Source organism: Melospiza melodia, chromosome 15 (genome assembly GCF_035770615.1).
Source record: "Melospiza melodia melodia isolate bMelMel2 chromosome 15, bMelMel2.pri, whole genome shotgun sequence".
Lineage (NCBI taxonomy): Eukaryota > Metazoa > Chordata > Aves > Passeriformes > Passerellidae > Melospiza > Melospiza melodia.
In genome coordinates, this window is record NC_086208.1 from 14,019,132 (window position 1) to 14,044,665 (window position 25,534).

The 25,534-nt window shown below is 41.9% G+C and overlaps 1 protein-coding gene across 1 annotated transcript in view; it reads right to left on the minus strand.

The window, feature by feature from the left end:
- AGBL1 (AGBL carboxypeptidase 1) overlaps positions 1-25,534 on the minus strand; it is a 267,534-nt gene that overhangs the window by 198,557 nt on the left and 43,443 nt on the right. Inside the window, exons 6-14 of the mRNA XM_063169871.1 lie at positions 23,299-23,336; positions 14,122-14,330; positions 9,185-9,350; positions 8,165-8,238; positions 5,989-6,105; positions 4,396-4,997; positions 3,041-3,124; positions 1,924-2,010; positions 1,462-1,610 (exon numbers count right to left, since the gene is read on the minus strand). Coding sequence (XP_063025941.1) covers positions 1,462-1,610; positions 1,924-2,010; positions 3,041-3,124; positions 4,396-4,997; positions 5,989-6,105; positions 8,165-8,238; positions 9,185-9,350; positions 14,122-14,330; positions 23,299-23,336 — 1,526 coding nt within the window. The remainder of the gene's footprint in view (positions 1-1,461; positions 1,611-1,923; positions 2,011-3,040; positions 3,125-4,395; positions 4,998-5,988; positions 6,106-8,164; positions 8,239-9,184; positions 9,351-14,121; positions 14,331-23,298; positions 23,337-25,534) is intronic.

Here is a 25,534-nt window from a genome sequence, read left to right on the forward strand (position 1 = left end):
GGTGCAGAGGGAATGTGACAAATAAACAGCATCTCTTACCACTGCTCTGTGCAAATGCTCTGCATGTGCTGGCTGGGGCAGTGAGCCTTGCTCAGCCAAGCCAGAAAAGCTGGAGTTTCACTGCCTGCTCGGAGCAGCAGAAAGAACCCACAGAGGAATTGCTGATAGCCAACCCCACAAACAAGCCATCCAAAAGCAAGCCATGGCTTAGCCTCCCTCCTTAGTCCAGATGGTATTTTCACATTTCTCTTCCAAATATATTATTCATTGCATGCTTGAACATGTGAGTCATGTGCAGTTTCAGGTACACAAAATTAGATTATAAATGCTGACAACAGCCAAACGAGCAGATGACAACCTTCCACCAATAATAGCCAGAATCTCTGGCTACAGGAGTGAAGGGATAGGGGCTACATCAACAATTGCATTGTGGTTTAAAATAGGACATCAACATCCTTCATTTTCAGGCTCCTACCACACAGACCACACTGAATTGTCTGATAATTCGGGTAAGCAGTATAAGATGACCAAAAACATTCAATTGGGGTCTGTATGAATACTTGAACTTCAGCCCTTTGGGTTAAAGAGTGAATGCCTTTTAATTTATCATGGCACTCACCCAGCCAGTTTCACACACACAAGTGATCCCAGCTCCTCAGGCTGTTTGTTATAGGTACATTGATCCTCAGAGAGTTGTCCTGGTGATGCTAGAGGCTGTAGCCACAGGGCTTCAGAGGAATGCAAAGTCTAATGTTATGAACTTATTAAACATTCTGAGCCAGGTCTTGAGCTGGTGTAAATTAACAGAGCTCCATGGAAACAAACCAAGAAAGAAGAAAACCCCCAGCCCATGCCAGCTAAGAATTCAATCCACAGTCTCCTTGCACAAGAAATAATTTCTTTCTAAAATGGGCATTGAAAGATGGGATTTGCCCAGCCTGTTTCTGAACAATTCTGCCTTCCTCCTGAACCATGACAGGACAGCAAGGAGCAGAATTTTTTATCATCATTAATATTAACAGAAATTTCAGTAGGTCCAAAGATGTCTTACTAGATAAAACCAAAGAATTGTGAATGTTTGTTTGAGGATTATCACATTTATTTAAATCTTAGAAGTACTTTTGAATCCTGTGCTGCTCATTCAGTTCCAACAGATTGCCTTTCCCCCCCAGCTCTCCCAACCCTAGTGCCATTCTTCTTCAGTTCTGGTCTATAAACACAACAGTGATGTTTATTTTCCCCAGCAAATCCTCTCCCAGGTCTCAATATTCAGTTTCCTCCTCAGACCTCCTGAGGATAGACAAAGTCTCCTTGACAAATCTAAAGTGACTTTTTCAGTGGACTTCTGGGCAGATTGAATTTACAGTCTCCCTTATAGACACAGAGAGTCTGAAACCTTTATGGCACTAAAAAGATATTCTTGTGAAGAGAAGGCTGCCCCAATTCCCCAAAGGCTCATACCATAATTAAACTGGCTGTTGAGCTTCTCACAATTGATGATGTTGAAGCGATAGGGAACCGCCGGCTTCATGTCACGGACCTCGAAGTAGAACCACTGGTGGTGCTGGCTGCTGTTCACATCTGCATTCATCATGAGGTCATACTCAAACCTGTGAAGGAAAATAATAAAAGCAGTGGCCGTGAACACCCCCTGTCTGCCACTGAACACGCTGACAGCAGGCTATGCAGTCAAATTGATTGATACCTTGTGAGCACCACCATCAAACACCATTAAATACTCACAGTATAATAGTCAAAACATTTTGAGCTCTGTTTTCTTAATCATGTTCCTTCTGTGACATCCAAGTGTTAGAAGGCATAACAAGCTCCACATCATTCTAGCCTGCTTCCCTGGCTGACCCTTTGCAGAGCCAGGAGAAGGCCACCATCCTGCGCTGGGACACTCTGTGCAGGGCTACTTACTCACGCACTTGGATCGCCTTCCGAAGGTTTCCCGACTCAAACTTGGAGAAAAACGTCAGACAGCCAGGAGCAGCTGGGCTTGACAGACTGCTGGAAAGCAGAGCAAGGACACCTGTAGCTGATTGCTTCAAAGACAAGCCTGCCCCAGCACCTTCTATATGCTAAAATTTGCTTTAATATTGTTTTAATAAGCAAGACCCTGCAAAGAGAGAGGAGGTGAGCAAATCCATAACCTTCCTATCCAATGCAGCTTTCCTCTACTCTTGCTTAGTAATTCTAAATCATATCTTCCCTTTTCCCAATACTCTCTTTTGTCACTGTTCCTGTTTGCTTTCTTTATTCCAGTTACTTTCCCACTGGACTATTCCTATTATTTAATTAATTGCAGAAGGCCACTTTATACAATTATTCTATATTTGCTCCTCCATCTGTAGAGTTTCTTTCTCCAACTGCTTAGAAACCCTTAAATTAATCCTAAGCAACTTCATAACTTTCTCCTACCTCAAACTCTCACCTCTTTACTGCTCCAAAGAATGTTCTCCAAGTCACCTATCCTTCCTCTGAATGCAATTTCTTTAAATTTGGGACCCTCTCCACTGCCCAGTGCTACACCTTCTCACAGACCATAGCTGAGTGCTTAAAGCTTTCACAAGGCCAGATGTTTGAGGGGTGCTTTTGAAGTGCTGTGTGTGTGTGTCACACTCATGAAATAGGGTACATCTACAGCCTGTGGCACTGGCTGTGCAGACACTCCATGGGAAATTCTGCCACAGGGGGTGGAGAAGATGGATTTGTCACTACAGTTCTCAGCACTGATCTTCACCTCTGTTCCAAATCACTGCATGCAATGCAGACAGATCCAGGGACAACCCACAGTCCCTTTGATGTATGGATTTTCTTGTTCTGTCTAAAAGTTCTGATGATTTCCTGCTCCAGTGGTTTCCACAACAAATCCTTTCCCTGGAGTCACCTCGAAACAATCTACCCCTCCTGATATTTTCTCTGTTAAGCCTTTACCTCCTGCTACTTTGCCTTTATCAGAGCTGATCAAGTAAACTGAGCTCAGTGACAGCACTGACAGTGCCCCTGGTTACAGCACTCAATTTAAGGGACCCACCTGGGATCATCTAAATCAAACACAGTTCTTCTTATCACATCCCCTGGCTGGATTAGGCGGCGAACATCATCAAGGACTTTGTCTCTGGGAAAAAGAAAGCAGCAAATCAGAAAATTGTAGTGACAGTGTGAGAAATATTGATATAGAGTATCAATATAGAGAAAGAAGAAATATAGAGAATTTCTTATAGGAAATTCTTTTTAAGGACTGGAAAGGGCTTCCATGTGGTAATTCCAGGTGAACTTTTTTTTTCCCATCGTGAGAACACTTCTGCTCCATCCCCATTACCAGTTGCCTTTTGGGTTAAATGACTGATTCTGGAAGATTATTTATTCACTACTGGATTGTGTCAAATTTGATTTATCCTCAGTTCTTCCCAGTCAATGCCAACCCCCAAGCAGCCAGTCTTACCCTGTGAGGAAATATCTACCATTACTTACAAACCTACTAGTCTGACTCAAAGTGAATATTGACTGCAAGTCAAGCTGATTTCTACTCATTATTAAACAGAGCTTCTCTGATCCCTGAAGATGATCAAATGTAGAATACCAGATTTTCTTCCTAACCTTTGAAGCAATCATGTTGTGCCTTGAAGCATGATATGATTAGTCCCACTTCAGCCATACAGTTACACATGTTGTTGTAGCCATAAAAGCAGAGCATTTCGAGCAACAGTGCAAGAAGATGGTAGAGTGATTTTCGCTCTAAAAAAGATTTCTAGCTCATATATTTACTGCAGAAAGAGTAATTCTCCTAGCAGTCAGAAATCAGTGATTTTAACAAATTACATTAGTTGATCAACTCTAAAGTTTAGCATAGAACCCACCATCTTTGCTGCCTGTTAATAATCCCCTACACCACTAAAAAGAAATATAAAGTCATTGCATATAGGCCTAGGTCAAGGCAAAAAACTGTAATTAAGAGCTTTATCTCTCAGCACATTTTCAAAACACAGCTCCCCACTCATCTGAGCACCTAAATAATGAAACATCCTTTCTGAAAGGACAGATAGGACTTTCCCTGGAAGAATCAGGGTGCAAGCAGTAAAGTGGCTGAATAAAGAGTAAGATTGAAGGTAAAAACATATCTCACAAGGACACAGAGGCTTCTCCATCTCTAAAATGGACTTGTTCTCATTTGTGTCCTAACAAGGTCATAGATTCACAACCCAGCTTAGATTCCCATCTAAGCTTCCCATTATTGATGAATTTATCTATCAGTTGAGGCACATAATTGAGTAGCAAAATAATTAGTTCAATAAATTCCTAAGGCATTCAGAGCTGTTCAGAACCTACATAAGCCAGTTTTGAGCCCAGGAGCTCTCAAGCTTGGTCCCCACTTTAAAGCACCATCACCTTTGGAGCCCATGCTTGCGCTCCAGCACGGGCTTGCTGTAAGGAGGTGGCTGGTGACCCCAGAAATCCGGGAATGCCAGCTCTCTGTAGCCTGGGATGGACTTCACACATTGGGCCCTGGCTGCATAGAAACAAGGGCTGTGGAGTGGGATATCCATTCGGTGTTTCTCCAGAAGGTTTCTAACCAGATCGGAGCTCTCCAGCCTCCCTTCAGGACTAGGATCGAGCGAGGCCTCACAGTGAGGGTAAAACACCTTTTTGTACCAAGCAGAATCTTCTAGGAGAGAGCACAAAGCAAACACATGACTCCTGGCTGGATCTCCCTCCTCACAGAATTCTTTATCCCGGGCTTTTTCAGCAATGTCTCTGTTTTCATCGTTCTTATCCCATATGCATTCCTCCTTCTTTCTCCAGCTCTGCAATGGGACTTTGAAATCCTGTTCTCCTGGATCTGGTCCCATCTCTGTGACACTTTGGTTTCTCCATCTGCAGTTTGGATGCTTCACAGAAGTAGCACTTGGAATGAAATGAGAGGGAGCAGAGGGAAGACTCTCAGTCCTGTCCTCCAAGCTCTTCTTTTCCTCAGACTCAAATTCAAGCTCCTTTAAATTTAAAAAGCAGAAGAAATTGAAAGAAACTACAGACAGATTGTGCCTCCTTCCAGAGGAAACCTTTCAAGGGGGAAAAGAGGAAATATTTACACATCTCCCAAAACTGTACTCAACCAATAAAACAGCCAGAGCAAAATCAGTGCATGGACCACCTGCCAGCATTTCTCTATCCACAAAGCTGTTTCTACAGAAATCCTCAGAAACCAAAAGGATCTGATTGGAAATGATTTGCCCAGATGACTCAACCAAAAAAAATCATTCAAACAAAGGAGGGAAGATATTTTGCAAGGCATTTTTTTAAACTATAAATATTACAGGAGGGTTAAGGTGGCCAATCTGTCATGCAAAATTCCACCCCCACCTTCATGCAGGAGTATGATTTAATCCCATTTGGCTACTTATGGTCACAATCAGTATCACAATACTCTGTGTACAGGAGATACAGAGATTAACACAGAGATCTTTTTCAGATTCATATTTGAAACAGGGTTTTCAAATCTTCTAAATTCCAAAGCTTGTAATAAGTGCAATATTCCTTTTTTTTTTTTTTTTTGTCCCAAGCATCACTGGAAAAAAAATTATTTGAACTGTTCATTTCATTCAGTGGCAGTGCAATCTCCTCTTCCTTCAAACCACTAGTTGACAGTATTTACTTTTCACATCTCATTCTGATTTTGATATTGCTGTTGAAATTGCCAGCAAGGATACAAATTATCTGACAGATTTCTCATGTGGCAATTGATTCAACAGTGCTTACTTAATCTACACCCAGACAAATGTGCATCAAACATCATTCCTTTTTCACTCATGATTCACACCAATGAACTCCTGCAAAAAGTCATAATCTTTGGCTTTCTAGTCCTGTAAGACTTACAGGTTCACTTTTGAAATAGCCTTGTCTAGCTCTTGTCAATGGTCCCTTTCAAGTATTTCTTAAATTATGGAATATTCACAAATAAAGAAAACTGCACTACAACCATACCTGAAAATTCTGGAAAAGTTCTGCACACAGAGCTTCATATTTTTCAAGCTCTTGTTCTGGCCTGTCAAGGACAGGCCTTGACCTCAATTTATTCACATCTGTCTCCAAGTCACAATCCTACAAAAGCAGAATTAGAAAAGCACGTGTATTACACCTGCCCCATGAGATGATCTCAGCCATCAGTGAATTGAGGATAAAAACAGTGTCTGGAACTTTCACAGTCAAAGGCTGCTGTGCATTAATGTGCAGCCTCACCCATATCAGAGGTGAGAACCAAAGCCAAACTGTGTCAAGCATTCAGCTATTACATTATAAAAACCCCAAAACCCTCCAAAATAAAACAAGCAAACAAACAAACAAACAAAAACACCAGGAAAAGTTGGAGCAAGAGGAAAGGATGGAGACATGGCCTTGATGACTGGGCATTACATTACAGCATTATTCAAATAATTCAACAAGTCTGTGTCCCACCAAATGCCATCAAAGAAATTATTTGCTCCTGACAAATAGATTCATTTCCAAAGCTGTTATAAAAAGAAAAAAAATGTAAAATTGCCTGAATGCACCAGTGCCCATGGCGTTTCAAACCCTGAGCCACACTTGGGTCACAAAGCAGACTCTGAAGAGTTTTTGGGCAGAGATGAAAAGGCAGTGAGGACCTGCCAGAAACATGAGCTCAGTTGAAAAGGATTTGCCACTGAGAGCATACTGATGCATAAGAAGCTTCAAATTTTGGATGGAAAAGAATAGATGGTTGATGTGGTGATTTTTATTTTCACAGAGCTCTAAACAGCTCCTGATGGAAGGGTAGAGCCAAGTTTCAGTTTGGTTGGTGCTGCTAGCATGCATGGATATGTGTTATGTTGCTGTGAAAATGTTTACAAGTCACATCAATACCAGCAAACATTGTGCAAAAGATCTTAAACCAAAAAAAAAAAAAAAAAGGATAAGCTGAAAGTTCATTATCCATTCCCTGCTTGCTTTCCCTTTAGCAAGGTTTTTTACAGGAGATATATGACCAGCAAACCAGACAAACAGTATTTAAAACTCATATGCAGAATAAGCTCTTGGGCAAAAAAAAAAAAAAAAGGCAACCCCAAAACTGCTTACATCTACTTGGTAAATCCTTATGAATAATGAAATAGTTCAGAAGCATAGAGGAGCTGTTACTGAATGAATAACTAATTAAAGAAGGAGATAAATCCATTATGAGCCTTATTCCTAATGAGCATCTTGACGAGCTCTAATAGTCAGATAAAAACATCCAGACAGGGGCAAGTTAGGACACTCAGATAATGTGTGGGGGGTTTAACTTCCTTTTTTTACTGGGTGACATCAGTTTAATATTTGAGGAGAAAAAGACAGGGCAAGAAATGAGAACTCCCTTTCACAGAAGTCTCAATCATTTCTAATTAGACCATATTTGCAACTTCATTTCTTTAATTTGCTTTCCCAAGCTACTTTATGTGGATAAGACTTATTAGCAGCATCCACTACTTCACATTTGCATATGAGCTAGTTTGTATTTTCACAACAGAAAAGTTTGCACCCTCATCATCAGCTGGTAGAAGGGTTTTTTTTTTTTGCCAGTTAGGCCACTGAAGGGAGAGTGCTAAGGGAGAATTCAGAGAAGTATTGAATAATTCATTGTATTATTTGTCTGTGTGCAGCAGCAAATAAAGAAGGAATATAGGTTCAAATGCACCAGCTGTGGCTTAAAAGAACTAGCCTTTTCCTCAGGGTAGCTGCACAGCCCAAATATGCTCTGATATGGGAATAAAGAGAGGGTTAGCCTTTCCTGGATGATAAATCAATTTCCCCTAAGTGCTATTTTCCTGGCATATGCCGGGCGGATCAAAGATCCACCATTTATCCCTGACTGTGGATGTGATTCTGGGCAGAGTCTGTGCAGAGGAGTCATCAAACCCCCTCCACCCTGGGTGACAAGCATGACGATGAATAGAATAAATGCAGGGCACTTTTCAGTGAAAGTCAGTGCATTCTCCTTTCCTTTTTTCAAGTATCCTCCCATTATCCATGTAGTGGGTTCACGTGGGACCACATGAACATCTACATTCTCTGCTTAGACAGTCTTTCAGGGTGTCAAAGGGTGACAACAATAAGTTTTATTTTCCAGTATGCAGATAATTATGGGAGCTATGGCTTGTATACCTACTTCCTCTTTACTCTCCACATCCTCATTATCCCAGTCTTTTTCATCCTCTTCCTCTCCTTCACTTTCACTGTCACCTGCAGAAGTAGGAAGGAGACAAAGGTGTTCAACCCAATATCCCTCCCATACCCCAAAGAGAAATACATGTAAATTCTTCTATGTGTGCCACACAGTCCACAACCCACCACAACCCTGATTAAAGCAAATCCCATTTGTTAATCTCATATAAATGAATTTGGCACTAATTCACCCAGGTTTTAAAGCTCTGTTCTCTTGGACTCAAGCGCTGCCTTTCAAAACCATGACAAATGTCCCCATGATATGGATCCAACTCATTTTACAAAGCAATACAGAGATTTTCTGCTTGGCTGCAATGATATTACAGGATGCTCTTAATCTGTATTATCTAGATTAGGGTGTTTTACTGCTATGATTGTTACAGTATTTCAGCATCTTCCACACAAAATTGAACGTAGCAAAAATTGCTTCTGTGTGTCATGGAGCCTTTTCTGCAGAGTGGCTGTGCTGCCTGTGCTTGAGCGCTGCTTTCCAGCAAGAGCTCCCATCTTTTACTCATGCAGCCTGACTGCTGCCCGCTTTTACTTTAGAAAGGGAAAAGGATAATAATTCTTGCCATTCTTTACTGAAAAAGCTGCAGCGCAGTTTTTACCCCCCAAGCAGCCAATGCACAGGCACAATTACATCTCTATCTGCTACTGAGGAGCAATGGCATTCCAGCCTCTGCTATACCCACTCTGCTCCTTTATTTTTTGAATAATAGAATAATTTTTTCCCTTTTCTTTGCTCTTTTACATCTTCTCTCATTTATTCTCCAAACAGACCCCTGCAGCTTCAAGAAGATCTAGGAGTATTTTTTCCCTACTGAGTGACACCGTAGGTTATCACATTAATTTTAACTGTAAACCTCAGGATTATGCCAAGTCTCCCTTTCCCAGATCCCACACTTAATTCTCATGTCGTGCTCCTCTTCCTCCTTCTGAACTCCACCCTTTAGTTATTTACCTTCAAATCCCTCACATGGAGGTTCAGCACTGGCATTCCCAGGAAGAGGGAAGGAATAGGAACTCCTTACAGTCACCACAGGCAGATGCTCCTTGGGATAGCACTTCCTCAGAATGTGAGTCGCAGTAGTTATGATAGGATCCAAATTTTTACAAGATAAACAGTCCTAGGAAACAAAGGAGAATTACATTAAGAATAGTCTTTTACAACAGCCCCTCTTCTGGTGTGAACATAATTCCCTTCACCACCCAGGATTCACACCCATAAACTGCAACAAAACATCATAATCTTGGTTTTCCAGTCCTATAAAACTTACAGGTTTACTCTTGAAAAAGTCTTGTCATGTGTATGTCTTGGCTGCCAAAACATGCCAAAATCTGTGCGTCTGCAGCTTCAGCACAACTACACCCAGAATCATGCCAAAACTCACAGAGATAAACTAACAGAGTTAACACCACTATTTCAGTGTATTCAGGGTACACAATGTCTTCTCAGAGAGAATACACTCCCTCACTGTACTCTGTTCTCTGTGGTTAAATCACTAGGCCCGAGAGCTATTCTGAAAGATCACTATTTATTACCTAATCATAAAATGATTAACAACTGCAGTATGCCAGAATTTCTTTTGCTATAATCCAGAGGAGGAAATAGACATGTAAAGAATTTTTAGAGCCCAGGTGGACTTCGAAGACACAGAATAGTTTGTATTTTTGTTGTACTGTTGTGCAAGTGAGCTCCTCAGACTTTTGTTGCAAAGAAAACAAACCAAAATCCCCACAGAACTAAAGAAAGACCCCCTGAGACATCATAGAAATGATGTATGTCTTCATACACCACAGTGTATGTCTTCAGTAGAACAGAGTTAGGGAGTTTGGATAAAGGAATTATAATGCTGCACAAAGGTAAAGTTGATTAAAACCAATGGGTGCGATTCTCAGAAAACCCAGCCCTTGGATTTGCCCAAATGCAGCACACCCAAAGCACAGCCTCCATCAGAGTGAGTCATAAGTGCAGAATTCTACCCAAATTCACAATTTTCACTCTGCCTCTCAGCATGTTTTCTTCAGTGGTTTGGAACTAAGACTGAGCTCATCAGAACGGGAATGCAACTTAAATAAGCATCATGAATATGCTACAAGGCAAAAGAGAACTATTGCAATACCTTCTACTACCATTTCATGATTTCTCATCCCTGAGGTAGAGATAAAATGGAACATCCAAGAGGGGAGAACAGATGCTTCATGTCATTGCCTGACAGCCCATAGTCAGCATTTGGGCTGGACAAAAAAAAAAAAACCTAACAGACAATCCAAGCATTCAGCAGAACCAAGCAGAGGGCCAAAACAATGTAAAAAAAAAACCCATAAAATGACCATTGGATCACAGGTTCTGCCTGACTAACCTCATCTCCTTCTAGCAAAAGGTGACACTGTTTAGTGGTGGACTTGAGAATGCGGGGTTAATGACTGGATCCAATCTTAAAGGCCTTTTCCAATCTAAATGATTCTGTGATAAAGTACTTTATTATAACCAGGAATAGGAAAATGGCTGTACTGGGGTTCTTTTGGTTGGGGAGGATTTTACTGTTTTCTCATGTATGATTGAATGGCATTATAAGATTCAGTGGGATTAACCAGGATTCCTGTAGGGAGGCTAGAAAAAATCATCTAAAGCTGACATGCTTACAAGACTCACTACAAGAATTTTAATATGTATTTCTGGTTCTCTGGCTGTTTGGAACTAGGGGGAGAGAAAAGAAAATTATGAAAGCATCTCCGAGGAAAGTTTTATTATGGGTAGAGCAAACACCAAGGAGAACTGGTTTCTATTTCTGTTTCAATTTATTCACTCCTTCATATAGTTGCCTTTGTTTGCTTGTTATTAAGGGAAAGATTAGGAAAGTTTGTCTACATGTGGGAACAAGCTAATATTCTCAACAGTCTACTAGTTTAGTTTACTAAAACTGATCTGTTTTTGCTCAAACAGTGAATGCAGGACTGTTTAATTGCCTGCCTTGGGACAACCTCCTTAATTCATTGCCAAGTGAATTTAAATAGTCAAGACCAAGGCATGTTCATCCAGACAATGAACTTCAACACGTGGAGTTACTCAGTGATGGAGTTGCTCAGCGATGCTATTTGGAAGTCATTTTTCTGTGCAGCAAATTAGCTCACAAGTGCAAACAAGCCTTCAGATACCTTAGAGGGAATTTGTGGGACTGTTTTCATTACTGCTCATAAAGTGCTCTCAGATTCTGAGGTAACACTGTTTACAAATGGCTGGAAATGATTACATCAGTGTATTGGAAAAGCCCTTTTTGCTGACACCTGGGAGGCAGACAGGAGACTGCTCTGTAAGCTATCCCATTTGTTTTGTGGTGGGATAATGTGAATGAGGGAAGAGTAAATCCTTAGCTCAGAAAAACTCATGTGAGGCTAACCTGGATTCAGATCTGCTTTTTAATCTCCACACAATCTTTTCTCCACTGAATCTGAAATAGCACAGATATTATGGCATGTGATATATAGGGGGGAAAAAAAAGGAGGTTTCAATATGACAGTAAGACAAAAGATAGTGATGCTGATTGATCCTCCTACTGGCAAACAGAGTGGAATATAGGATAATATTATCCTACAGTAGTAGGGGAGGCTGAAGAGGAACAAGGCAAGCTTAAAAACCAGATGGAAAAGTGATAAACTATCAAGATAACGTTCCATGCAGCAGTATCTCCTAAAGCACACAGAAACCTGTTTTCTTGTCTCAGAGTAGGCAGCTCTGTCACTGCACACAAAACCAGACAATGCTAATGTGAATATACCATTTAACTGTCAGGAAAATCAAAGTGCAGCTAGGAAAAGGGAATGGGAACAGAAAGTACTTCCTTTCCATGAATGATTTCATTATCTATAATTATTTTTTATTCCGGGTAGGAGTAGAATTCAAAATACCTCTAAATTCCCCTAAAATATCTCTAAACTCTCTGCAAATTGAGTAGCAGTCACTTCTAATCTATGTGAGGTGACAGTTTTTGAACTATTGGCTCCTCCTGTAAAGAAATAAGCTTAAGGGCTATTAAAAGCTCAGGTATTTCATCTGTCCATCAGCCCGGACAATAGACAGCCAGAGAGGTTTCAATTGAAAACTAGCCTTGTAAATAGAATTTCCACTGGAGTTTAAAACAAACCCATCTTGGCAAAATTATTTTCATTTCAACAGATGTGTGCATATAAGAAAAACAAAAAACCAACCAAACAAACAAAACTTAACAAGTTTCAGCAGAACTTTTCTACCCAGATTTTAACACCTTAAAAATCTCATTAGCTGCTCAGAGTCTGGTCCAGGTTAATCACCAGAGCCAGTGCATTCCCTAAAGGCACTAAAATAGTGTCCATACACAGAGTCATTGCTTCCCAAATCAGGAGTTGTCTTGTCCTGTCTCTTTCCCTCTTGCTACAGCCTGTTGTCTGTCTCAGGAGACAAGATTTCCCATCTTTCTCTCATGAAAATTATGAAGATTTTTGTGGCAGCAGCAGCCTCTACCTCAGGTTAGATAGGGAGGAGCATGAGTGAGATCTCCTAGGGCTGCCAGACTCCTGCCAACACTTCATGTCTTGGAGAGACACTGCAAGACTGACAATATCCCAAAGAAGCAGTGAGAGAATATTGAGCTTTGAATCTATTAACCTTGGTTATTTCTTGTCCAAGGTCTCCCTAATAGCACACACTGGGAAAAAAAAAGCAAACTGGAGGCCCCTGAAGCTGTCATTTCTGCTCCACTTCTGACCTTTGGAAGGATTAGCATTTTCAGCGTTTACTGGAGCCTTAGGATGCCATGTCCTGTTTGTGCACCCAAGGTGACCCCACGGTTGCATTTGCCATGGAGCTGCTCCAGGCTGAGCTATCAGGAGGTGTTAGCTCAGAAAGCTTCATGGGCTGTGGGAGGCTCTTGAGAGGGAGCATCCACCCTCAGCAGCTCTTTCCATCCACCCTATTCATGTTTCTTCAGAGCAGGGACTTCTCATTGACTGAGGCCAATCCCTTGGGAGGTCTGCTGGCTCTGGCCACCTCACCCTACCTAGAGGAAAAGGTCAATTCTTCATGAAGAAAGTGAAGGGAAAATTCCAGAATTCTCCCATAGGCTGCTGGCAAGAAATGACTCACAGAAGGATCCTTCGTGACAGTGATGGAGAAGGGGAAGAAAAACACACTGAATCATAAGGCAATGGATGTTTTTTTTAAGGGGGATGGAGACAGGTTTTCTTTCTGATGGTTCTAGAGTGAGATAATGCATAGCCAGTAAGAATGACAATGGAAACACTCCTAGGGAATCACACAGGTGATTTTCTCTAAGTTTAAAGCAAGCAAAAGAAGCTGAGAGACTGAGGAAACTCTCACTGTTTTTTGCCTGCCTTTTCTGTACCTTATAGGCATCCCATCCACAGGACCATGGGCATCTTTCTCTCTCAATAACGTTTCACAAGATTAAAATTTAACCTCCCGAAAAACTGTTGATGGATGTTTCTCATTAGGAAAGGCTTGGCTAAATGAGCATTTTGTTTAAAAGGCTAATTGAGTGGAATTATCTGGTTATTGTAAAGGAAAATCTCACAAAAGACCTAAGCAATTCCTCTATAGAGATATTGCATTATTCTTCAGGAGAAGTCCAAGCAGGCAGCAGGATGCACAGGGAAAGAGAAAAGAAGCACTAAAAGCATGAACTAGAATTCCCATAGGAATTAAGATTTGTTTAAAACTGAAACATTTCAGCTTTTCTAAAGTACTAACTGTGTAAAAGTCAATAGTTCTTCATGTAATCATTTTTTTCATTTATATGTCCTATCCTGAATTTATATAACAATGGAATTTCCTGCAGTGGGATGCAGAACCCAGCCCTAACCACTAAATCACCTCATTTAAACACAAAAAGCACCATTTACCTGCACACTTGTAAAGAGAATCTCCATTCCCCGGGAACCAAGGAAAGTCTCCCTGCCCAGCTGGATGTTGGTGATGTACTTCAGGCAGAGCAGGAGACCCCTACGGATGTAAATGTAGTTGTTGGAGACATCATTGCGGTGCCAGTCCTGGTAGAGCCTCAGCAATTCCCCCAGGTAGCCTCTGTTCACTGCCCGGCGGCTGTTGGACTCTGAAAAGGAGAGAAATGCTCAATTAAAGTCCTTCTGTTTGGTAACTGGGGCTACTCAGTGATTGAGCTCAGATTTCAACACCTGCTCATTCTGGCTTAACGGTCTCAGTTTCAAAAAATATAAATTTTTTCCTTTTTTTATTATTTAAAATGTTATTTGCTAAACATGACTTATGTTCTTGAAACAATATCTGAAAAAAAAAAAAAAAAAAAAAAAAAACAACAAAACAAAACCCACAACAGTGTCCTGTCTGGAAACAGGAACCCTCCAGATGAACCAAACCATAAGCCTGTATCTCCTTCCAAGTGCTAATAAACCTAATTCCAGTTGCAGCACCACAAGATTTCCTGAAACTACCAAAGCTCCTGAGGAATGAGAAAAGATGAATAAAGTAAGAGTAGTCAACAGCATAAAATCTTCACCACAGTGCTGCACTTCAGTCCTGAGAGAACACCTTGCTGAGATCAACCAACTCAAAACCTTGTGGCTGTACAGTCCTGCCACAGCCAGAGAAATTACTTTTAAATTCTAAATGTATTCCCACAAACACCTGTATAATGAAAGCCATGAATCAAGTGATTCTGGAAACCCACAGTATTTAAAAATTAGCAAAACACCAACATGAGCAATAGCAGTTGGGGCTTCTTTTCTGTTGCTCCAAGATTTTAAAGGTCACATTCAGGTAATGTTTAAAGGCTTTACTGCATGGGGAAGAAAATTACAAAAAATATTTTAAAAAAGTAAGGTTTATGAGAGCTTGTGATATAATACAAAGTCTGCTGAGTTTCTAAAACACATCCCTTCACCTCCTGCATTCCTTGCCCTGGCCCTCAGGGCAAACATGAAGGCACACCAGACCCCAGGCTCCCTCCCTTTAAACCAACCCAGCCTAAATTTTCCTGACTGGTCCTGACATTCCTTGCTGTGACAGGCATTAAAAGCTGTCAGGAGCTCAGTAATCAACTGGGGGGCAGGTAGCATATGCAAGGCAGGAGCTCAGCTCTCTGAATAGCAATCAGCACTTGCAGCTCACAGCAGATGGCTCCTGGTACCAGAGCTGGTGGGCTCCAATCCATTTCCACTTCATTGAACAAAGTGCCAGAGCCTCTCACACCTGGAGCTTTAAATCCATCAGTGGGGATTCACAGGACAGAAGAAGCAGCTAGAGGTTAAGTGAGAGAATGGGAAGATGCTGCCTGAAGAAAATCAGCAAGAAGAGAAGCCATGGAAGGAATAAACAGGAAGGAGCAGCAAACCTTAATCCCAGTGATGAAGAAGATGGAGACATTGGAAAGGTGAAAGAAGTCACCTAAATTGAAGTCTTCTGTTGTGACAGTGTTCACTGGGGTCCCAGAATGAGGGAAGAGATGAGGATTTGACTCCATATTTCAGAAGGTGTGATTTATTATTTTATGATATATATTACATCAAAACTATACTAAAAGAATAGAAGAAAAAGTTTCATCTCAGAAGGCTGGCTAAGAATAGAATAGAAAGGAATGAGTAACAAAGGTTTGTGGCTCAGACAGAGAGCCGAGTTAGCTGGGCTGTGATTGGCCATTAATTACAAATATCCAACATGAGACCAATCACAGATCTACCTGTTCATTCCACAGCAGCAGATAATCAATGTTTACATTTTGTTCCTGAGGCCTCTCAGCTTCTCAGGAGGAAAAAGTCCTAAGGAAAGGATTTTTTATAAAAGTTGTCTGCGACATTCTCTCAGTCTCGTCTCTGCAGTAGATGAGCAAACCCTTACCTGAAGAAGGGATTGGAGGGTTTTCCTGCTACCTGGCCTGGTCTTGCAATTTTCTCTACCATTGGCACCAACCAGCATCCCCATCCCAGGCTGCCAATTTATTTTAATGCTGTTCTGCACCTTCACAGCACCCTGGTGTCATAGCCCCGCACTGACCTGCTGGTCCCACAGCAATTCCAGTCCCACACAGCTCTGCCCAGGATCCCACACAGCTCTCCAGCATTGCCTCCCTTTGCTGGTAACCACCCACATTAACTCTGCATTCTGAGCCTCAGTGGCTGTCAGCAAGGAGAAGGTCACCCTCCTCCTCTGACCTTCACTCTGTATTTCTATATGACTCTCTGTGAGAAAACTTTAATTGCTTGAGAATCCCTTATCAATCCCAATGATTTTATTCATGATTTCCTGTTAATCCTCAACCAGCTGTCATGTTTACTAACCTGCAGGATGACTAACCCCTTAAATCAGTCAATCTTCCTTGAAGAATGACTCAGGAAGCTCTGTAAAAGTCAATAAGTGTATAAAACATGACAAGAAGAACAGAGTTGGAGAGCATAAGGTAGGGACAATTTAGATCAGACTCAGAGCTTCCCTGAGCTGTTCAGGGACAGATGAAATTGGACTAGATCTAGGCTTTTATAGCCTCTAGCACACAGAGCTTGAAGTCTAAGCTGTCTGTGTCAATGTCAATAGGAAGAAGGGAAAAACTGGGAAGCACTGTGTGTAGAGCTTCTTGGGGAATTTGTTGAAAAACAAAATTCTCTCTCAAAGTGTGTCTGTGATCTTTTAAGACAGATTTCCACATTTGAATCTCAGTTCCACAGGGACCAAAGCACACAACTGTCCTATGCTTTAGTTTTCATACTCATTGAAAAGCATGGAGGAAGGTGAGCAGAATAATTTTGCTTTTTCCTCACATGTTTTCTGTAGTACTCACCCCCTTCAGGATCAAAATAGTCCCTTTTCAAAATGAAGCTGAGATATTCTGTTCTGTGAGAAAGAGATGGAGAGGCAGGACTAGATTTCCCTGAACCCTTTGATCAGAAGCAATGAGAATTAATTGCTGAAGGGGCAAAAAACACATTAATTTTGTTTCTCCTGTCTGATTTCATTGATTCTCCTCTGCTCTCCTGTGCTGTCAGTGTTTTTTCTTTATTTTTTTTCCATTTTTTCAGTTCTATAGTCAATAAAGCAGTGAATAAATGAAAGAGGAAGTATGCCAAGATCTCCAGAAGGCAGAATGGAAAAAGGAGGCCTCCCCACCTGTCTGTGTCTGTTGGTCTCTCCATCTAGGGATGCACCAGCATGGGTATCTATGTATATTTTGGCACAAATACAGATGGTGGAAATGAATCATACAGGTACAAGCAGCTCTGCACAGATTTGTAGGCAGCAAGAACCACCCCTCCTGGAGCGAGTGCATACAATCTGTGTGGTAAATGGCAACATGTCCTGTCTTTTGACCCTCTTCCTGACATTCTTTAGTTAGGCCCTTTCCCTCCCCCTGGGTATGGTCAGTGGCCAGTGGCAATGGAAGTTTTCCTGCCATGCAACTTTCAGAGGTGCCCAGGGATGGTTCCTCTTGTTTTGAGTGAACTGAAGGGATTCCTTTCTTGTGAGGCCATCATTGGGAATTCAGCACCAAACACACACACAAAAAAAAAAACTGTTTTGGCTAAAGACTGGGCTGATCAGTAGCCAAAGCTGCACTAACAGCAAAAATGTGATATCCATCAAACACTTTAAGCTATTCATATCTGCAGCCATTGGATGGACTCTCCCTCTGCAGCAGCTGGATGTGTGGCACTGATAGGAACAGCTCCCAGGGTTACCCCTCAAGGCTGAGGGATCCCTTGCTTGACACCAGACAGAGATATGTTGGTAAATGACATTTCTTTGCATGCATATGACATTCAAGACATAGAGTGACTTTATGTGCTCATCTTTGTATCCCATTCTAACCTTAAATATAGTAAATAGAGTATTGCCCTTCAATCCATCTGTACTCATTAAATATTTTACATATCCAAATCTATTGATTAAACTAACTACTAGATCAGATCTGTCTGAACCATCTCTGACTCCTCCCCTGTGACAGTCTTCCTAATCTTATTCTGCCATCTCTGACAGGGGAGCATTGCCTTCACACCACCCCAAACATGTCCCTTTTCTTTGCAGGAGTTTCACTTCTCCCTGATGAGACTGGGGTGAAAGGAAAACATCCAATGCTTTCTTAGTTTCTCACATTTCAAGACCTGCCCCTCTGTTTGTGGCTTCCAGGGCAGTGCTGCTCACCAGGGAAAGTTTGAGCTCTGCAGCTCAAAACATGGGACCTGAATCACCTATGCAGCTCACAAGAAACCTCTGACACGAGTCTCCAGCCAACAGGCAGAAGCCTCAAAAGGTTAAAGTTACACCTAAATTACCAAGGGGATCTCACTAGAAAGACATTCCCAGTGTTGACAGAATTCTCATTCTGTGGTGGGGGCCTAAATTCAGGTTTTCAGTCTAGGAGATGAAAGCCTCATGAGCACCAGGGCTGCTGTGGACACTTCTGAAGCCCTCCTTGCAATCCTGTCTGCTTTGAAGTGTTTGCCAAGAACACGGGTACCACTGGAAAACATGCAGCGCATTTAATCAAAAACTGAATTACAGTCAACCTGAAATATGATGAGCAATGCACTGCTTACCAGGCAGAACAAAGAGATATTTATCTTACTGTCTATCTGCTTAAATCTCTTTGTTGATGCCACTCAGCTGATTCATTATGCCAAGAACATACATCGCTACAGCGTGGAGATAAGAATACTCTGCTAAATTAACCCTATGGCCCCTAAAGCAGTGAAAGGAATAAGAAAAACTCCAACTTCCCCACTCTGGTCTAGTGATTGCCTCTTAGGAATAAAAAATACAAGATATCTCCTAGAGCAAAGAGAACACAGCTGTTTTATTTGGTCATTGAGAGGTCATTTTTTGCAGAGAAAAACACAAGGGCTCTCTATAGACATAAAGTTAATTGTCCCCATGAAGAAACAAAGTCACACATGAAGTGCTGGGATCACTTCTGACCCAGTGGGCTCTTAGCAAGAAGGTGGCATTAACTCAACTTGTGTTGGAAGCCAGAAAACTGCCCTGTAGTTTTGCCCTAAACAGTTTCCCTTTCCTTCTTTGCTTTTCAGAAAACCAGAAATAAAATTAAAAATAAAAATACAGTAGCACAAAATCTACAGTTTGATTTTTTTTTCTGACTGAAGTGGTTTGAAAGAGTTTTTTTTAATAAGGACACCAGAATTTGGAAGACTTCCTCAAATTCAGGCACTGAATTTACAGAAGCCAGATCATCACTGGAGGGACAAACACTGCCCATGCCAAGACAAGGAGGTAAACAAGCATCATTAAGGATGTCAACAGGGAATAATGCAGCTCCTCAGTACTTAGTTTTTATTACACCTACCCTGAGAGGCAAAACATCAGGAAGTTGCCATGCCCTAGGAGAAAAAGCCAACACTTTTCTCTGGAGCACTGAGTTACATCAGTTTGGAATATGTCTATGAATGAAGAGTCTTGGGCAAAGGAATATAAAGGACATAGAAAAATTATTTTCTTTCCCACAAAGTGGCTCTTCTCAAAGAGATAAAAGTATAGAATCAAGATTGTTTGCATTCTGAAATTCAGGAAGAAAAAAAAGACAGACACAGTGCTTGGTTTATGTTATCATGAAAGGAACTGCAAAATTCAACTCTGATCACAATACCCAACAAGACGTGATCATGGATTTGGAGCCAGGCTGACACTGGAGCTCAAATCCAGAGGTGGATAATAAGGATTTCAATGGATGATGAGAGATGGGTACCTGGTGCAGTATGAGGCAAATCCCAGACATTGTGCTGTTGGGATGGTTTAACAATGGGGTCTTTCCACTCGAGATCAAAGAGCTGCCTCACTAGATCTTTGTCAAGCATTATGAATTCAGTAGCAGGCCTTTCACACTCCCTAATCTGCTTCTGTGCTAGAACATCACTTTCTCCTCCTCAGAGTTACTTGCCCCTCCTTGATGCCAACATAAAAGGAAAATAATGACAATGATTATCTTATCCCAGCAGACACAAAGTATTTTTATGGTTTGATTTTTTAAAAAAGTGGGTAAAAGGTTAAATAAAGGTTAGTTGATGGAAGATGGGGAGGAAAGAGTAGAAAATGAGAGGTGAAAAGCTGTGCAAGAAGATCAAGATAGTAAAAGAAGGGAGATTTAGAAAGAGAGAAGGGAAAGGCATCAGCAGTAACTGCTGTTAGCACACAGAATAGTCTTGATGAAATCAACGCCATCAGGAGGTCACCACAATCTGTCTTTTTAAATTGCTCATTACAATTTTCCCAGGCAAGCCTTGCGCCGAGGGCCCTGCCCGTTTCCCCAGCCCTCTCCCTCAATATCCGCTCAGCCAATGCCTCCGAGAGCAGCTCCAGCTAATTTCCTCACAGACATGCAAGCCAGCGATTCTGGGAAGCACAGATAGTCGGGAATAACAAACACGACCAAAATTAGATTAAAATAACCTGCTGATAAACAAATTACTCACCCAAAATACACATTGGATTAGGCACGGTGGGGATCCCTATAATCACATCGCCACCGTGTGGCTCCTGCTCCCTCACATCCCCTCCAGCCTCAGCACCCCTGGCTTGGGTTTCTCTGTGCTTGGGTAGCAGGTGCCCAGTTTAATTCCACTGCCCCCAAACTGGGAATGGTTTGCCTGGTTTATTCCAGGGTTTGGGGTCACTAAAAGCAATAGACCCCATGGCTAGGAGTGCCCTGGAGGGCAGCCCATATCTGCTCAAACAGGCTCCAGCCCCTCCACACCTTGATCTTGAGGACACAGGAGTGCTCCACAATGAGCTCCTCAGGCCTTAATACAGCTGGATCAAGATATGAAGACACAGGTACAGAGAAGAAGTAGAGCAAAGCCAAAGTAGGCTGGAAAAATTACCATGTTCACTCTGGGACAGAGACAAGAGACTTTGGGAAAGTTTCTGTGCCTCATTCCATTTCAGTTTATCTATATCAGGATCAGCCTAGTCCTTCCCACCCTGGCCTGGAGTGAGCATCTAGGAAGAATGGACATGAGCAATACTGGAAAGTTTGACTGTAACATCAAAGAGAAAAACAAAAAAATGTCCTGATGTTCACACAGCAATTGAGCACTATAGATATTTACCAATCAGAATGTCCAGCCTTATTATAAAGTCAGAGTTCACATAGTGGAGAGACAGCAGATTTTTAAAAGGCAGCCAGGCAATGGAGGAAGAATTTGCTGTGTGCTGTTTGAATGCATGTGGCCATGGCAGGTGGTGAGCAGCATGCAAGGGCTGGGATGTGTGCAAAGAGATAAGTCAGGAGTGAGAGACTAGCTGATGATCAGACAAGAAATGCCTTCTCCATATCAGTAATCTGAGTTTCCACTGATAGGAAGGAGCAGCACTGCCATCAGAAAGGACTTCAACCCCTCCATTATTCACCATCTCTTTGATTATCACCACGTGGCAATCACTGAGCACAGGAACACAGCATAACCAAGGTGTCTCATCTCTCACTGGATTCCCAAGCATTTATTCCCTGCTGTGGATGAAGCACAAGTTTGTTGTGCTCCATCACTTATTTCTTCAGGCCATCTTGTACTTCCCCCTCTGAAACACAACAGCAACAATTCCCCATGTCCATCTGGGTTGGTAATTCTTTCTTGCACTGATGTCTCTTTCCCAGGCATATCTTGCTTCTTGCAGTTATGCACCTGATAAGTGAGCATTTAGCATCAGCTTCTGTTAGGAAGGAGACAGAAGCCAAACAGTTTCCAGCCAGCCCATGGCTCTGCAGGTGGACAGAGTCTCAGGTGGAAGCCTGAGATGAAGATGGATGTTCCTGGCTCCATCAGGGAGACACACTGCCATCTGCCTGCTCCCTTTAAAACTGCTGTCTCAGTGCAGAGAAAATAAAAAAGCAAGAGGAACGCAACCTCCAGCACAGCCCCGTGTATAACCACAATCCCCTGGATCTCTTTGGGCTGGAACACTCAAGGACTGGCCTAAAGGGGCACCCCAGAATGGCCATGTTCTTGTCCTGTCTTTCTTACAGCCTTCAGCAACATCAAAACACAATCTCCCCATCATTTTCCACCAAGGTTTTCTCTAAAAAACCTCACAATAATCACTCCACTGCTGTAGCACTTTCCAGGATTCCTGCCTTCTGTTTAGTTTGCATCCCAACTAAAGCATGCTCAGGTCCCTTTGGGTGCTTTGCTGTGTGCAGCTTTAGCCCCTGTTTTCATAAGCAATTTTCAAGTGCTATAGCATTCACCAGATTTGATTCCTACCTTTCCAAGAACCCCTGCACTGAGGCCAGGGTCACAAATATGTTAACTGTGACAAAGAAAGATGTCCTGGTGCAATCCTGGAAAAGAAATCATCGCTCTACCAAGCATGGTGAATTTATCTCAAGGAACCAGAGATGTTTCTCACATCTCCTGACCCACACTTCCCAAAAGACACAACCTGCTCATTTGTATGCAGCTGCCAGAGCAGACTGCTCCAAAAGCCTGGAGCTTCTCATGCCCTGAACCACAGGACAAGGAGAAAACCAGAATACATTCTTGGCCACTCAGAACAGCAGAAATCATCCAAAAAACACCAGTCAGGCTGACTTCTGGTGTGTGATGCTCTATTTGATTTTGCAGTATCAGCACCATTTCTTAAACTACATCTCCAGTACCTCTAAAAAAAAAAAAAAAAGAAAATAGACAATGTCTTTTCCTAAGATCATTTTACCATTCACACCCAAACAACATTGCTATTATTTACATCATTTTCTCTCCCCTTCCATGGGAGAAACAACAAATTGGGAAGGGAAATACTTACTTGTCACTGGCTGGAGAAATTCCCCATTTCTCCCATTATACCAAGCCCAGAACAAGCAATGCACTCTAACTACTCAAAATAAGGGTCCAGCCTGGCTCCCTGGGCACTCACAGGGCTGGAGCACTCCAAGGATCAGAGCTGGTATAGGAAACTGCTGCAGTACTGCCTCTTTCCAGTGCATTGCTCTTTGGGACCAAGGGATGAGGGAACACCAAGGGAGAATGAGGTTTAACAGGATCACTCTGTCCAGCAGCACAGCACAGAAAGGAAAGTCAGAAAGAATATGAAGGAAAAAAGCTTACTTGATTTCAGCAGAGCTGCCAGAGCCCCAATGGCTGCCCTGGGGAAAGAAGAGAGATGGAGAAATAATGTCAATTTTCTTCAATAATTTTTGTAACCTTCATCTTCACAGTCTTCTGGGCCAGGCTTCCCAGATGGTCTGAACTGACAGTTTATGATGGACTTTGACAGAACTGCAATGTTTTACACCAACAGAGGTTCCAGCCTCTGCAGCTGACTTGGTTATTCTAAAAGACCATTAGCCCTCTAGCTTTACTGTTACACTGATTTGTAGTGACCATTAAAATTTAAAGCAACACCCACAAAGTGATCTAACAAGTCTTTAAACTGCTGCCCCATAACTTTTTCTTTGTAGCACTTGCCCATTCCAGACACAAGTACTTCTATCTGCATCAGCAGATACAAGCTGGGACATCAATGTCAATATTTCCAGCAAAATCCAACTCCTTTTTCTGTTTTCCCAAAACAAGCTTCACCCCTATCCTCCTTCCCAGTTTTAACAAAAAACAAAACTGAATTTCTTTTAATTGAAACCACACCTTGCATTGTGTGTAGAGGGCCCCACTCAGAGGAGGACTGGTAGAAAATGTGCTAAAGATCTGTAGTAAAGTGGCTTGCAGTGAGTAAGGGCAGGGACAGACATTTCTGAGGACCTTCTGTGTCATTTCTCCCCAACTTGTGAAAGCAAGTTTCTTCCTCATGTGGTAAAATCTCCATCCCACTTCTCTCACAGGAAATCTTCTTTTCCAGTCATGTTCTGCTGGAGCAAGATCCCTGTTCTAACATGGCTTACTGCTGTGAAGCCCAGAGCTGCTTAAATAAGTACAGCTACAAAAACCTCCGTGTGCAAGGATTCCTTAAAATGTAATCTCTTTACAAACCAATCCCCAAATAAAATTTTATTAAATTCCATACTGAGCCAATTATCATCTTGCAGCAAATAAATATTTTTTTGTCACCAACTCCTGTTTTTTTGGGGTTTTTTTTTTGGTTTTTTTTTGTGTGTCCTAACAGCAGCTCAGACTAAGATTCAAGAGCTGGTTCTTGCTGATGCTGGGTCAACATCTCCATCTAAAGTAATTTTTTCATAATGAATCTGTCAGAGCTCAACAACAGCTTTACAAACTGCAAAGAAAACACACTCAAATACAGATAGGACAGGGAATCAGTAGCTAAAAATCTCACCAGTGGAAGCACAGCCATGCTTTCATTACTTCTTTAGCACCAACTAAACAGCAATCATTCAGATGGTGGAGGAGTAATGTCATCCCCCAGCTATTCAGCCTGCTCAGAAAAGGAACACTCCACAGCCACTGATCACTCAGCCTCTCCAGAAGTTCTAAGCCTGGGACAGAGTAAACAACTCTAAGCAAGTTAAAATTCCACCCAGAGCATCTCCCAAAGCTCACACTCGAGTATGTCTTTAAAAATTCCACCCAGAGCATCTCCCAAAGCTCACACTCCACTATGTCTTTAAAGAGGGACTGCTCTGCATAACTATATTTTACAGGCCTAATGTGATGTCTCAATCACCTGCTGGAGCAGCAGAGCAATGGAGAAATGACCAGAATATCTCTGGCTCCAAGCAGAAGAGTTCTCAGTATTTCCTCCAGGCATCTGTTTTATGTTGTAGGTGCTTATGAGCATTGCTAAGAGTTCCAGCAGAGCTGCACTGCTGTCATAAAGAAGAAAACACTGCCAGCAAACCTCCCTTCAGACAATAAATCAGCAAATCTGGATCTTCCAATACTTTTGGGGGAAGTCTGTGAACCACATTGTACACAGACAACTTCATTCATCCTCAAAGGATCCCAGAATTCCCAGAGCATGTTCTCAGTCTAATCTCCAGTCCCAACTGTCCAGGCCTGGGACTAGGCCTGGACAGGCCTAGACTCCAATGATATGCATTGCTTTGGAATAGATTTTGAGAGAAAAAAAACACAAAAGACATGAGGATAAACTGCAAAACAGGTAAAATAATTTTAAGGGATTAAACAGACTTACCAAGAGCAGGTCAAGCCAGCCTAACTTGGTATTTTTCTTTGATAAGAAAACCAACTTCTTCTATACAAGGGAAGCATGGTAGATCAATTTATCTGTACTTCAGTAAAACATTTGATATGATGCCACAAGGAAAATTATCAGCCAAGCTGGAGAACATGGAATTAGTGTAAGAATTACAAGGTGGGAAAGGAATAGGTTAAAGACTCAATGACAGGAGTTGTGCTGGAGAAGGAA